This window comes from Callionymus lyra, chromosome 12 (assembly GCF_982586985.1).
Source record: "Callionymus lyra chromosome 12, fCalLyr1.hap1.1, whole genome shotgun sequence".
Taxonomy (NCBI): domain Eukaryota; kingdom Metazoa; phylum Chordata; class Actinopteri; order Syngnathiformes; family Callionymidae; genus Callionymus; species Callionymus lyra.
The window spans coordinates 6,184,284-6,198,602 of NC_141829.1; the positions used below are offsets into that span (position 1 = coordinate 6,184,284).

Genomic DNA, 14,319 nt, shown 5'->3' on the forward strand with positions numbered 1-14,319 from the left:
GATCGAAAACCATGATCAGTGAGTGTTTGGTGATTAAATAATGTGAAATATATGCGTTTATGTGTGAAGAGTTTAATAATGTAAAAAAACACAAAATATTCATATTGTAGTAAATAATAATAATCCATCCATCATCCATCATCCATCCTTCCTTTCATCCATCCTTCTATCCTTCTATCCATCCATCCATCCATCCATCCATCCATCATCCATCATCCATCATCCATCATCCATCATCCATCCTTCCTTTCATCCATCCTTCTATCTATCCATCCTTCTATCCTTCTATCCATCCATCCATCCATCCATCCATCCACCCATCCATCCATCCATCCATCCATCCATCCATCCATCCATCCATCCATCAACCCTTCCTTCCATCCATCTATCCATCAATCCATCCATCCATCCATCCATCCATCCATCCATCCATCCATCCATCCATCCATCCATCCATCCATCATCCATCCATCCATCCATCCATCATCCATCCATCCATCCATCCATCCATCCATCCATCCATCCATCATCCATCCTTCCTTTCATCCATCCTTCTATCTATCTATCCATCCTTCTATCCTTCTATCATCCATCCATGCATCCATCCATCATCCATCCATCCATCCATCCATCCATCCATCCATCCATCCATCATCCATCCCTCCATCTGTCCATCCTTCTATCTATCCATTTATCCATCCATCCATCATCCATCATCCATCCATCTATCCATCCATCCATCCATCCATCCATCCATCATCCAACCATCTATCTATCCATCCATCATCCATCCATCATCCATCCATCCATCCATCCATCCATCCATCATCCATCCATCATCCATCCATCCATCCATCCATCCATCATCCATCCATCTATATATCCATTAATCCATCCATCATCCATCCATCCATCCATCTTTCCATCCATCCATCCATCCATCCATCCATCCATCCATCTATCCATCATCCATCCCTCCATCTGTCCATCCATCTATATATCCATTAATCCATCCATCATCCATCCATCCATCAATCTATCCATTTATCCATCCATCCATCATCCATCCATCCATCCATCCATCCATCCATCCATCCATCCATCCATCCATCCATCCATCCATCCATCCATCCATCCATCCATCCATCCATCCATCCATCTATCTATCCATTTATCCATCCATCCATCCATCCATCCATCCATCCATCCATCCATCCATCCATCCATCCATCCATCCATCCATCCATCCATCCATCCATCCATCCATCCATCCATCCATCCATCCATCCATCCATCCATCCATCCAAAAATGTCTAGTTTGTGAAATAAACAGCTAAAGTCGACTCACGTTTACAACAACAACAACAACAACAACAACAACAACAACAACGAGCCTTGAGATGTTTGAACAGTTGCCAGAAAAGCCGCGTCATAACAACTTAACCCGAGTCAACATCAGGAACAACATCCCGCGTCTCTGCTGAAGTTCATCAGTTCATCCTCAGGTTCATCCTCAGGTTCATCCTCAGGTTCATCCTCAGGTTCATCCTCAGGTTCATCCTCAGGTTCATCCTCAGGTTCATCATCAGGTTCATCCTCAGGTTCATCATCAGGTTCATCCTCAGGTTCATCCTCAGGTTCATCCTCAGGTTCATCCTCAGGTTCATCCTCAGGTTCATCCTCAGGTTCATCCTCAGGTTCATCCTCAGGTTCATCATCAGGTTCATCCTCAGGTTCATCCTCAGGTTCATCCTCAGGTTCATCCTCAGGTTCATCCTCAGGTTCATCCTCAGGTTCATCCTCAGGTTCATCCTCAGGTTCATCCTCAGGTTCATCCTCAGGTGAACCAGCGAACTCACCCATTCTTGTCAGTTCGAGTCGAAGCAGAGCCGCGGACGGACTGAAGGATGGTTCTGACAGCACTCGAGTCATGGATCCTCGTTGAAGCTTCGCCTTCAAGGACTTCTGTCAGAAAAGATCTCTTTGATTTTTTATTAAGGATACGTTCAAACCGAGGTCACCTGGAATCACAGAGTCAACACAGGGTTTCTGGGTCACTCCAGGTGAGCAGGACGAACAAATATGAGCAACTGTTTTTGCTGCTGAAAATCAACATCTTCACTAAATTACCTTCGGATAAAATTTGCAAAAATAAAATAGCATTAATTATAAATAACTAACATTGAATCAGCAGGAGCTCTTGGCTGTTTTGTCTGCCCCCAAAATAAATGTGTTTGCGGTATCCCTTGTGTTGTCTCTAGGTCAAGGTTACCCAGATGTTGTGAAACAAATGTGTTTGTGGTATCCCTTGTGTTGTCTCTGGGTCATGGTGACCCAGATCCTCTGTAACAAATGTGTTTGTGGTATCCCTTGTGTTGTCTCTGGATCAAGGTGACCCAGATGCTCGGAAACAAATGTGTTTGTGGTATCCCTTGTGTTGTCTCTGGGTCAAGGTGACCCAGATGCTCGGAAACAAATGTGTTCGTGGCATCCCCTGTGTTGTCTTTGGGTCAAGGTGACCCAGATGCTCGGTAACAAATGTGTTTGTGGCATCCCTTGTGTTGTCTCTGGGTCAAGGTGACCCAGATGCTCGGTAATAAATGTGTTCTTGGCATCCCCTGTGTTGTCTCTGGGTCAAGGTGACCCAGATGCTTGGTAACAAATGTGTTTGTGGCATCCCTTGTGTTGTCTCTGGGTCAAGGTGACCCAGATGCTTGGTAACAAATGTGTTTGTGGCATCCCTTGTGTTGTCTCTGGGTCAAGGTGACCCAGATGCTCGGTAATAAATGTGTTCTTGGCATCCCCTGTGTTGTCTCTGGGTCAAGGTGACCCAGATGCTCGGAAACAAATGAGTTTGTGTAAATACATATTCAGCGGTGGAGGTCGTCGACCTTGACCCAGAGACAACACATAGGATACCACCAACACATTTGTTTTCGGGCCTTCGGGTCACCTTGACCCCTCATGCCAGAAAAGGGTTAATTTAAACCTCTCTCTTATTATAGGGTTATTAATAAATCTTAATTGGTTTATGATTATTGACCAGTGAATAAACACTAGCAGTGTTAGAATATATTGATACAACCATAAACTATATAGATTGCATAATTTGTTTTACATTTTATTAAACTTTTGTATTTTTGTACCATATCAATATTCGACAGGACTCTACCAAGTTTGTATTATTATTATTATTATTAATTATTTTTTTTCAAATGTCTTTCTTTCAAACAATAGTACTTTGATGGTCCAATAAATTGTCTGTCTTATTAAAAGAATAATTTTACATTTACAGTGTAAACAACGTGTAAATATTTAGAGTATTTATTCATTATTGCGTTACCATTAAACTTCTGGCAGTTATTACGTCCTCTTCAGCTACAGGAAAAATGAAATCCCACGAGATCCCAGAGATGACTGAGGACGAGAGGATGCATTGATGACTGAGAATGAGAGGATACAGTGACTCCAGCAGCTTTTAAAGTTGATATTTGTACATATTTTGGTTTGAAAACAAATGAGAGCAGTTACGACTTTGTTAAGAGTCATGTGGTCTGTAAATACTATATACTCTGTCAAGTACTGGACAATACTACACATATATACTTGTTACTACACTATCACAACACTAGAGTCAAGTACTCGACAATACTAGACATATATACTTGTTACTACACTATCACAACACCAGAGTCAAGTACTCGACAATACTACACATATATCCTTGTTACTACACTATCACAACACTAGAGTCAAGTACTGGACAATACTACACACATATCCTTGTTACTACACTATCACAACACCAGAGTGAAGTACTCGACAATACTAGACATATATACTTGTTACTACACTATCACAACACCAGAGTCAAGTACTCGACAATACTACACATATATACTTGTTACTACACTATCACAACACTAGAGTCAAGTACTCGACAATACTACACATATATCCTTGTTACTACACTATAACAACACCAGAGTCAAGTACTGGACAATACTACACATATATCCTTGTTATTACACTATCACAACACCAAAGTCAAGTACTCGACAATACTAGACATATATACTTGTTACTACACTTTCACAACACCAGAGTCAAGTTCTCGACAATACTAGACATATATACTTGTTACTACACTATCACAACACCAGAGTCAAGTACTCGACAATACTACACATATATACTTGTTACTACACTATCACAACACCAGAGTCAAGTACTGGACAATACTACACATATATACTTGTTACTACACTATCACAACACTAGAGTCAAGTACTCGACAATACTACAAATATTTGTTTCTAAAGTACTGCACTACATATCGTATCGTTGACCCTGTATCGTGATACATATCACCAGATTCTTGCCAATACACACCTTAATAACTACCTTGTTTAAAATGAAACGACGATGTTTCTACGATGCTTGTATAAAATGAATAACTTTAACAAGTACCGAATCATAACTTGTGATCCAGAGAGTGAATTGGAAACACATGTGCCAGACGTGGATGACGTGTCAGAGGAACTCCCGGTGTTGTGTTTATGACGACTCCGCTGACTCACATGTTGTTCTTGGTTCAAGTAGCGAAGAAACAAAAAACGCTTCAAATCAAAGCAAAACCAGAAAAATTCCGATCATCGATTCATCTGCGCGTAATATCGCGCTGTCACGCACGTCTCTAATGTCTCGGAAAAAGCTTGTGGCTTCCTGAGCGAGCGTTTAACTTTCGGGCCCCGAGCCCAGGATTTGTAGATAAAAAAGTTCTCATGAAAATAGAGTTTGGCAAACTGGACTCTTTATTCCACAGGGAACCAAGAGACGGAAAGAGGAAACGTTTAAGGAGGATTTTAAGATCTTTATTTTAGTTGAATATGTATCAACGACGAGACTGAAAATAACGTGTTATTGTTATTATTATTATTATTGTGTAATAATGACCTTCAGCGCTGAGGTAACACCAACACAGTCACGATAAAGAGTCCAAGAAATCTTTGTAGCGTTTACCCACAGCCCGTGTGACAAAACAAAGACGTTTGAATACACAACTCACTGTAAACAGTAGTCACAAAGAGGGATGGCAGTTTTTGTTTTCACTCACTGGGAAACAGAAAACAGACAAAAGTGTCGTCATGTTGCCTGGGAAGGAAACAAACAACGAGCTTCTGGTAAAAGCTTTGTTTTTTAGACCCAAAAGAATCTTCTATATTTATTATGTAATGGAAATGTTCAAGGTGAGTAATTATCGTTATTATTATTTAAGATTATTATCGTTATTATTCGACGGTTGCTTTGACGTATTTAAAAGTTGGATCAACACTGACACCGCGTGGACGTATAAGGTAATCACATCATGCCCCCCCAAAAAAAACCTTTAAAATGTTCATTTCACTGGAAGTATTTTACAGTTTAATTTAAAAAAAAAAAGATGAAATCTAAGTATTTTTGTATCTCTATGATGAACGTGTTATTAATGATGCGTTCAGGTGCATTTACAAGATGTTACAATTCAATCGAATTACAGTTAAATACATGAATATAAAATGATGATTATTGCGTTGGAATTGTTGTAAAAATTTTGAAAACTATCCTGATTCTTTATTAATAGAAGTTTTATCGTTACTGATCGTTACATTTCCAAATTAAAAAAACAACAACAACATTTCCTTATAGATAGATAGATACTTTATTCAACTCCTTAGAGAAATGTAATATTAAACTCCTTTTAGTCACACACACTTACAACTTGTGGTATCGAGGCCGACATTTTTAAGTAGATTGAATATTGTTTTTTTTACTAGTAGATGAGAATAAACTGCAAGATAAAAACCGAAGAAGGTTGTTTTTTGAGTGATAGAAAGTGGGCGTGGCCTCACGTTTTTACCGTTAATTCTGAATTCATACACATTTCTTTCTCTTAAAAACTCAATTATAAACTCTAGTAATAATATTGTGTGACGACATACGTTTGCATGTGTCTATAGCAGAAAGTGAAATAAACGTTTAAGAACCAAGAAGTGTTCAAAGGAATCTTTAAGCTGTTAAATCTTTCTTATCTGAACGATTAGAATTTCTATTCCATTAGTATATTTTACTCAAGTTTCACATGTATCCATATAAAGAATAAAAAATGGGTTAAATTAATTAAAAATAAAACATTATTTCGGATTAAAATGTCTTAAATCAAGTTTTTAAAAGGCTTAAAAATGAGAGTAAATGAGAATTGACCGTCGAACTAGCATTTTTCTTCATGGATGAAAGTTGTATCAGGAAAGGTGTATTTTTTGCGCAAAAGTATTTTGACTAAAAGGTAAAGTATTTTATGTTTATGTAATAGTTATGATAACATTGTCCCTGAACATGTGTAATTCATGTTTTTCTTCTCTTCAGTTTGGGTTTTTCAAAACACTTTTGTTTGTTGGTTGTAAATATGTTTTTATATACTGTACAAATCTATATTAAAGTATCTTGGGGGCTGGGCGTTTGTATATTAGTAGTCTTTGTGCAGCCAGCCTCAAGTGGTCACTCAATGAACTGCATATTTTCTGAACTTCTGAACTTTCTGAAGAATATTTGCAAAACAAAACCCCAACAAAAATCTGAACTTCTACTTCGATAATATTTCAAATGCCAAAAAAGGGATATTGATAGGATAAAATAAAATATCAAGTAAAACAAATAAAAATAAAGTTGGTGTAATTATTGAAATTATATATTTATTTAATATAAATAATCTGTGATCTCTGGAGAAGTTGATGTTTCACACAAGAAGAAAGAGAAAACAATTGAACGTCCACTTTACGAAGAAAACATTTTAATTCACATTTACTTCATATATTAATCGATACACAAGCAAAATTACAAAAAAAAACATGGTTATGGTGTGTATAAAATTAAAGCATGGTACAACCTGAGCAAGCAGTGGGTGGATCGTGAAAATTACATTTTTATGTCATAGGTTGTTTTTTTTGTTTGTGTTTTTTTTTTTTTCAACCAATAAAGGCTTAGAGCACAGAAAGTGTTTGACTTCAAGCCAAAAATGAATGAATATATACATTTTCCATCGGTTCAAACTATTTTGGATGCTGGTCTTCATAAAACTCACCATCAGAGATACAAAATGAATGAGGGGAGGGGGGGGGGGCTGTCATAATGTAAAGCTACAAAAGCAACATGTACAAATCTGCGTAATAATAGTTAGTGTATATTATGATATAAACACTACGACTAGACGGTGAAGTAGAGAGAAAAAACACTTTTTTTTCTTTTTTTTTACACGAAGAAAGACGACATCCACGTCAACGTTTTGGCTGTTTGCCTCTTAGTGGCTTCTGAGTCCAATGCAGGCGGTTTATTGGCTGGCCTGAGCCTCATTGCAGCTTTTTCTTTTTCTAAATTCCAACCAGGGACGACGTGAGCGCTTGTATAGTGAATTATTCCCAGAAGCAACATTTCTTAGCAAAAAAAAGTAGTATATATATTTATATATATATATATATATATGTGTGTGGGTTACACCGACAAATACAGGTAGAAGGAGGAAAAAACATACAGCATCGTAATCCACAATATGTACATTTGTTTATCTGTCAATGAAGGAAACCTCACCGTCTCTCCAGACACTGGCAGTAAAGTCTTTTCCCTTGTTTCCACGGGTGAGGATTGAGTTTGTGCAAAAAGGTTAAAAATGGACTTGAAGGATTTTTTTCAGCGTTGAAATGCACTTAGGTTCTAAACCTTACTAGACGAAGGATATATATATATATGTATGACGGCGGCGGTTTTCACACCAGAGGATATAGATACATGTATATATTGTGTGTGAGTATAAAAAAAAAAAGAAAAGTGGCGGGAAAAAGAGCTATTTCAAAAAACAAAAAAAAAGGCACAAATAAGAGGACACAAGGTTCGGGGATATGGCTCGGTGTGGTCAAGTAAAAGGCGCTTTATGGGATCATTTATCGTTTATAGATTTTTGTTTAACAAGAGAAAACGAGGGTCAGGAACACTCATTCATAGTCTGCTGCTGGTCCCATCAAGCCAGGGCAACATCCCTACATTTTGAACAACCCTCAGTCAGTCTTGTCTTTTTTTTTGCTCCGAGCTGTGAAGTTTTTAAAATCTCCAGTTTGCTCAACGGGTCTGAGTAAAACTTCCAAAAACAAGGATGGCCAGAAAAAGTGTCAAAATCCTCAGTGTTAAAAAAAAAAAGGTCCATTGAATGATCAGTTTTCGTAATGATTTTTGTTTATTTGATTTTAAAATAATGGTAAAATAGCTGCCATCTTGAATTCTGTAGCTCATCGTCGCTCGACAGAAATGGAACGAGCTGATTGGAGGTCGACGATCATCCGACTTAGACGGTGAATCATTTTTTTTTTTGCAAGGGTTACATGGAAAAAAAGTGTTGAATCAAAAATAGTTTCTTTTTCTTATTGGAAACAGTCGGTTTCTGACGTTGTCCTCTCTCCTTCACGACAGCGGACGCTCTCCTCCCTCTTTACTGCAGTTAAAGTATAATTTCTCAGGCTTTTTATCTTTATAATCTCAACATATTCAGAGTTAGATCGAAGCAAAACATCAGTTTTAGAAGTTTAGTCGTTTAGTAAGTCTATAAAAATAAACATTAGTCAACTGAAGAGGTTTGGTTTGATAGTGAATTAACCCTTTCATGCACCTGCAATTCCAAAGCTGGATTAAAGCAACAGTAACACTATTTAGATTCTTGTTTTTTTTCACGTTTTCCATGATGACTTTAATGGTGTCTTTCAAACTGTCATGACTGTGTGACTCACCAGCGAAATGTGAGTCAGAGACAGTTGTTTCCATCTGAAGTACTGAGAGACCGTTTCAACTTATCAAGAAGTTGAAAACGACGCAACAAGAACCTTAATCCCGTTTTGTAAACAAATGTAAACGCAGGCAATCGGCAACATCGAAATTGGGAATGGACGACACTGCAGTTATTCGATTCTGTCACCAGGAGGAGCCAGAAACAAGTTTTAAATACTACAGACTAGGTCTTTAATGCAGCACTAGGTTAGATATTCCCTACTGTTATCGTTTCTTTCGATTTTTCTGCAAACACACGTGGCCATCAAACTGCTATACAGCAGTGGTGACGGGACTGCACTTGCATTCATTTCCATAATAGCTGAAAGACTGTGTACTTTTTGAAGTTTCCAGAAAGAGGCAACTCTTACAGGAACAAACATATTAGATTTTATGATCTGTTGCTTTAATTTCAAAGTTGTGTTTCAACAAATTAAATTGGTCATCAGTGCCATATACTGCCACCTGTTGGTCAGCTGACATAAGTGCTAAAAGAAAAATAAAGATTGAGAAGTTGAGGTTTAAAGTAGGGAAGACGTATCTTCCATTTTCATCCAGGAGACCCTTGCTATTTGGAAGATGTAGCAACAACTAGAGATCAATAAAGTTATTACAATTATTAAATTGTGTTTTTTATTTTTTGTGACACATTTTCCTCTGTAATGGACTTGTCACCAACTTCTTTAACAATCTCTATTCAATTATATTATAAAAAAAATGTATAATACAGTATATATCATTTTTCTGGTTCTTGTTTTGTGCATGAAAGGGTTAAATGGGTGGATTACGGGGTGAGTGGATCAAAGCCGCGACGGTCAGCATCCATCATGATAACAACGACATCTTAAAATCTCATTTGCAAACTCCACTTACAACGTCAGCTCTTCTCGGAGAGAAACAGAAAGTGTCACATGCTGATGCGTTCTTACGAAAACTTGTCCAAGAACTTAAATAGGCCCTTGTTAAGGGCGTCATTTAGAAATACAAAATCCATGTCTCAGTATTTTCCCCACACGAGAAGGTAAATACGAATAAAAGAATCCGTGTTCGATGGACAACACTTTTCCTGCAGGTCAATGAGGCTCAAATGGAAAGATTCCCTTACAAAGACATTTCTTTGGATTTTCTCGACCAATCTTTCTCTGAATGGACTCACGCTTTGTCTCATTAATGCATTTGTGGCTTTGTACTTCATTCTTAGAGTCTCTTAAGCAACATAAACGACTTTGTAGGAGAGTAAATGTGATAAAAACAGATACAAATACTGCGAATAACATGAGAGTCCGGGCGAGCACGACCATCAGTGGAACATGTTTACCTTCCGGTGACACTTGATGAAGTGCTGCATGTTGTGTTCGGAGGAGGGCGCGGCACCCGTGGGGCTGATGTTGGCGTTTTCCTGGTTGATGGCGGACGTGCCGACCACGGGCTCGCTGTGCCCCCACTGGACGTAGCAAGACGCCTGAGGGGGGCTCTGGTCCAAAGACATGTCCGCCCCCCTCTGACAAGCAGGTCCGTGGAGCGCCAGAGTCTGACCCCCTCCTTGACTGTTGTTGAAGTGCTGTTTGAACATGCAGCTGCTGTGGGTGGCCGCCTGACCGCAGTCAAGGCTGCCATGCTGCTGGCCGTGGTCCAGTCTGTTGACGCTTTTGGGGAAAAGGCTGGTTTGCTTCTCTGGACACGCTGGCATGGCGGCGTATCCGTTGATGCCGTTGTGCGGCACATTGAACTGACTCTGTGTCTCCAATGGTGCGCTTTCTTGTATGCATGCTGTCGGGAACTGAACCGGCATACTCGTGGATTTCATGCTGCTGCACGGGACCAGAGGAGGTAGCATGTCCATGACTCCCGTCAAGTTCTGGGGACATTGAAGAGGGTTCTGTAGATGAAGGGCCAGGGGTTGAGGGCAGCGGGTTGGGCCAATGGTTGCCGGGCTGTAATTTGGAAATGAGGCCAGAGCAGCACTCATTGAAGATGGCGGGACACTTAGCTCGGGGATCTCCAGGGTCGTGCTGAAGATGTCAGGAAGTTGCAGCTGCTGAAGAGGGGGTGCGCCGGTGTCGGCCATGACATTCAAGGGACCTTGATGGGAAAGTTTCTGGGTGGTGTTGAAAACCTGAGCAGCAGATCCAGGTGAGCCGTGCTGAATGTTCACTTGCTGGTTCTTCTGTATGAAGAGACCGTTTATTTGAGGGTAGATCAGATCCTGACTTGGAGAGGTGAACAACTGCTGCTCGGGGGAGATGTTCTGGGACTGGTAGATGGAGCTCTGCTGGTGGTTGTCCAGGCAGGTGCTGGTCACACATTCCTTCTCCTTGAACAGAACCGAGTCAATGTAATCGAAAATCTCATTGGTGAGAAGGTTGTCCAGCTCCGTGCTCACGTTGTTGTCTTTCTCGCTGTCCTGGTTTAAACCCTTCATCGTCTTTTCCCAGTTCATCATATCCATGTTGCCGAGATCCATGTTTTCCATAGCTGCACTGAATTCCCCGCTCCGGGCAATTTGTTCCAAGCTGTCGATCATGGCCATGACCGACTGCTTGGCCTCTTTCTTCACCACCACCACCGGGTCGCCTGAGGGTCCTGCCTCCCGGTTCTCCTGCCAGGTGTCGCTGGGATAACTGACGAGAGCTCGGCTATCCATGAAGACCTGATCCATGGGTAAGGTGTTGTCCGCGTTGGTGTATGCGGTGTCGTCCTGTTTCAGGAAGCAGTCGAGCAAAGAGCCCGGGGACACGGCCACGTCTTTGCTCATGCTGTCGTCGCTGAAAAGTTTGTCGAACTGGGATTGCTGGAGGTCCACTGTCGGGCCGGTGTCGTAGAGAACAGCTTCCCCTGTCGTGAAGCTGAATGGGAGCTGGAGCCCCCTCTGGCGGAGGTACTCCTCGCCCTCGGCTTGCCTGAAACACACGACACTCCATGTTAGAAAACAGGGAGTTTTCAAAGCAATAGGCAGCAACCAAGATAGGTGAAGAGGAGAGTGCAGGCAGGGTGGAAAAGAAGAAGTAGACGACTGGAAGGGGTGACAGAATGCAACTGCAACAGCAGTCAGGAGTGTCAAAGCTTGAATGTGTTTCAATCCCAGAATTTATTAGGCGGCACTAATAACCGCACCCACCTAATCTATGGTTCCAAAGAAAAAGACAAACTCCCATGATCCCTTTCTACATCCTGCTCTATTAAGTGACAGCTGATCGGCCTCTTTAATACTTTATTTGCATTCGACGTCTATGTTGCTATGACAGCAGTGATTGGTTAGCTGGGCGGCAAAGCCTCATGCAAGCTGTTTAGGTCAACGTAACTGAGAGGGTTTTTGAGAGGGGTAACACTTTTTTTTCATAGTTTAGGGACAATCTCCGTAATTACATGTTTTAAAGTTGTAAACCTTTTTTTCATAAAACACAAGCTGAGTCGCTAATGCTAACTAGCATATGCTTAAAATCCTCATTTTAGTTTGGAACTTTTCGACGATACTCTAGCAGGATGTCCCTTCACGTTTTACCCCCCTGGTCTTTTTTAATGTAATCAATTGTGGCCCTCCTCGAAAAAAAAAGTTTGGACCCACCTGGTTTTAGCGACATTAGCTTGAAATCAAAGACAAGAAGCAGAGTTAGAAGAGTCAGAGTCGGAAACAGAGTCAGAGAGACTCGGTTGCTTGTCATGAAAAGACAAGTTTTATGGTGAAATGATTCGTGAATATTCTTCACAAAAAAATGAGACTCAAACACTCACACCAGCGCTCTCTGATACGCGATGATGAACTCAGGTCGTCCTCCTTTGTAGATCAGCTTAGCGTTGGACTTGACCCAGACCCAGCTGCCGGTCTTACAGAGGAGCCGGAACACGGTGAGTCCACTCTCGCCCGTTTTGATCACTGAGGGTTGAAGAGAGAGAACGACACGAGGGTCAATGACCATGAAAAACTTTTCTTTTCTTGGTGGAAATATTTATCACATTTTTTGTTCATTTCTGCTTTTGAAAACAACTCTTCATTTCATACAGTCAAGGTTTTAGCTCGACTTGTATTTTGAAGAAACTTTCACCAGGCTCAGGGTGAGCCGAAGGCCTGAAAATAAACATATTTGTGGTATCCCTTGTGTTGTCTCTGGGTCAAGGTAAAAGGGCCTGAAAATAAACGTGTTTGTGGTATCCCTTGTGTTGTCTCTGGGTCAAGGTAAAAGGGCCTGAAAATAAACGTGTTTGTGGTATCCCTTGTGTTGTCTCTGGGTCAAGGTGAAACGAAGGCCTGAAAACAAATGTGTTTTTGTGGTATCCCTTGTGTTGTCTCTGGGTCAAGGTGACCCGAAGGCCTGAAAAGAACCGTTGTTGTGATATCCCTTGTCCCCTCTATCTATTTTTTTTTAATATCATCTTTTTAAAAAACAATATTCATATTTTATTGCATTAGTTATTTAATTTTAAGTTTTTAACTGTTTAAGTAAATCAATTCTAGGAAATGTTAATTTACTTGCAAAAAGATTTGCTTTTCATTTCTTATTCTTTTCCTTTGAGAAAATTTGAAAATATTTATTGCGTTTATTTCCAATTATTTATTTTTTGTTAGTGTCCATGTTTCTATTCTAACTCATTCTCAAATGTTTATTTTATTTTGTGTTGTTCTCAGTTTTATCTTGACCTTTAAAGTATATATTTTATTGAGTATTGTTTTGATTGTTTAAGCGCTTTGTGACCCTGGTCTGGAAAAGTGCTGTATAAATACAAATTACTTACTTACTTACTTACTTTTGTAGCAAAAATTTGAAATGGGAATTTTTTTTGTTGGTTTTTACTTTTGTTTCATTTTTTTTTTACAATAATTCACTTAAAACATGTTTTCTTATTATTGACATACCTCCACTAGTGACATTTTAAAAGATTAAAAATACAATCCGGGGCTAAAATATTATTGTGTTGAGCCTGTGTTGAGCAGGTGAGGCAGGTGAGGCAATGCCTCACTTCTCAATGCGCAATCCATCACAAACCGCGTTGATTCATGCAATTGACCTTCGCCGGTTGCCATATCTCTGATTTTTTTTCCGCAGTCAGGCTGATGTCTTTAACCGTTAACGTTTAATGTTTGTAAGAATCTCATTTAGTTTCGCTGATCGGAAATACGACCGCAGTGAAAAGACAAAGCTTGAGGCACAAACTAATGAGCCTCCACTAACCACGTCACCATCTCCACTGAGGCGGAGAGACTTTTAAAACTGAAGGAAAGAAAGGTTTTACAACAAAGTGACGGAGGTTTGTGTGGCGAAGGAAAGACACATGGACTTGATCCACGGATGAAAATGAAGACCAGAAATTTCAATCGTATAAAAAATAGATAAGACTAAGAAAAACACAAGAGAATATTCAAAAACTACATTTTGGCCTTAAATAAAAAATTAAAAAATCTCCCGCTTACGACTTATTTAATACTCAATACTTATCTTTTCAAGATAATAGACTTTAGTCCTTTTAACATAAATC

The 14,319-nt window shown here is 39.8% G+C and overlaps 1 protein-coding gene across 1 annotated transcript in view; it reads right to left on the reverse strand.

Moving 5' to 3' along the window:
• Positions 1-6,807: 6,807 nt before the first annotated feature.
• The window catches only part of LOC148068082 (aryl hydrocarbon receptor-like), a 57,050-nt gene continuing 49,538 nt past the window's right edge, over positions 6,808-14,319 (reverse strand). Inside the window, exons 9-10 of the mRNA XM_087804489.1 lie at positions 12,580-12,721; positions 6,808-11,747 (exon numbers count right to left, since the gene is read on the reverse strand). Of these exons, the coding sequence (XP_087660615.1) occupies positions 10,148-11,747; positions 12,580-12,721 (1,742 nt within the window). The 3' untranslated portion in view covers positions 6,808-10,147. The remainder of the gene's footprint in view (positions 11,748-12,579; positions 12,722-14,319) is intronic.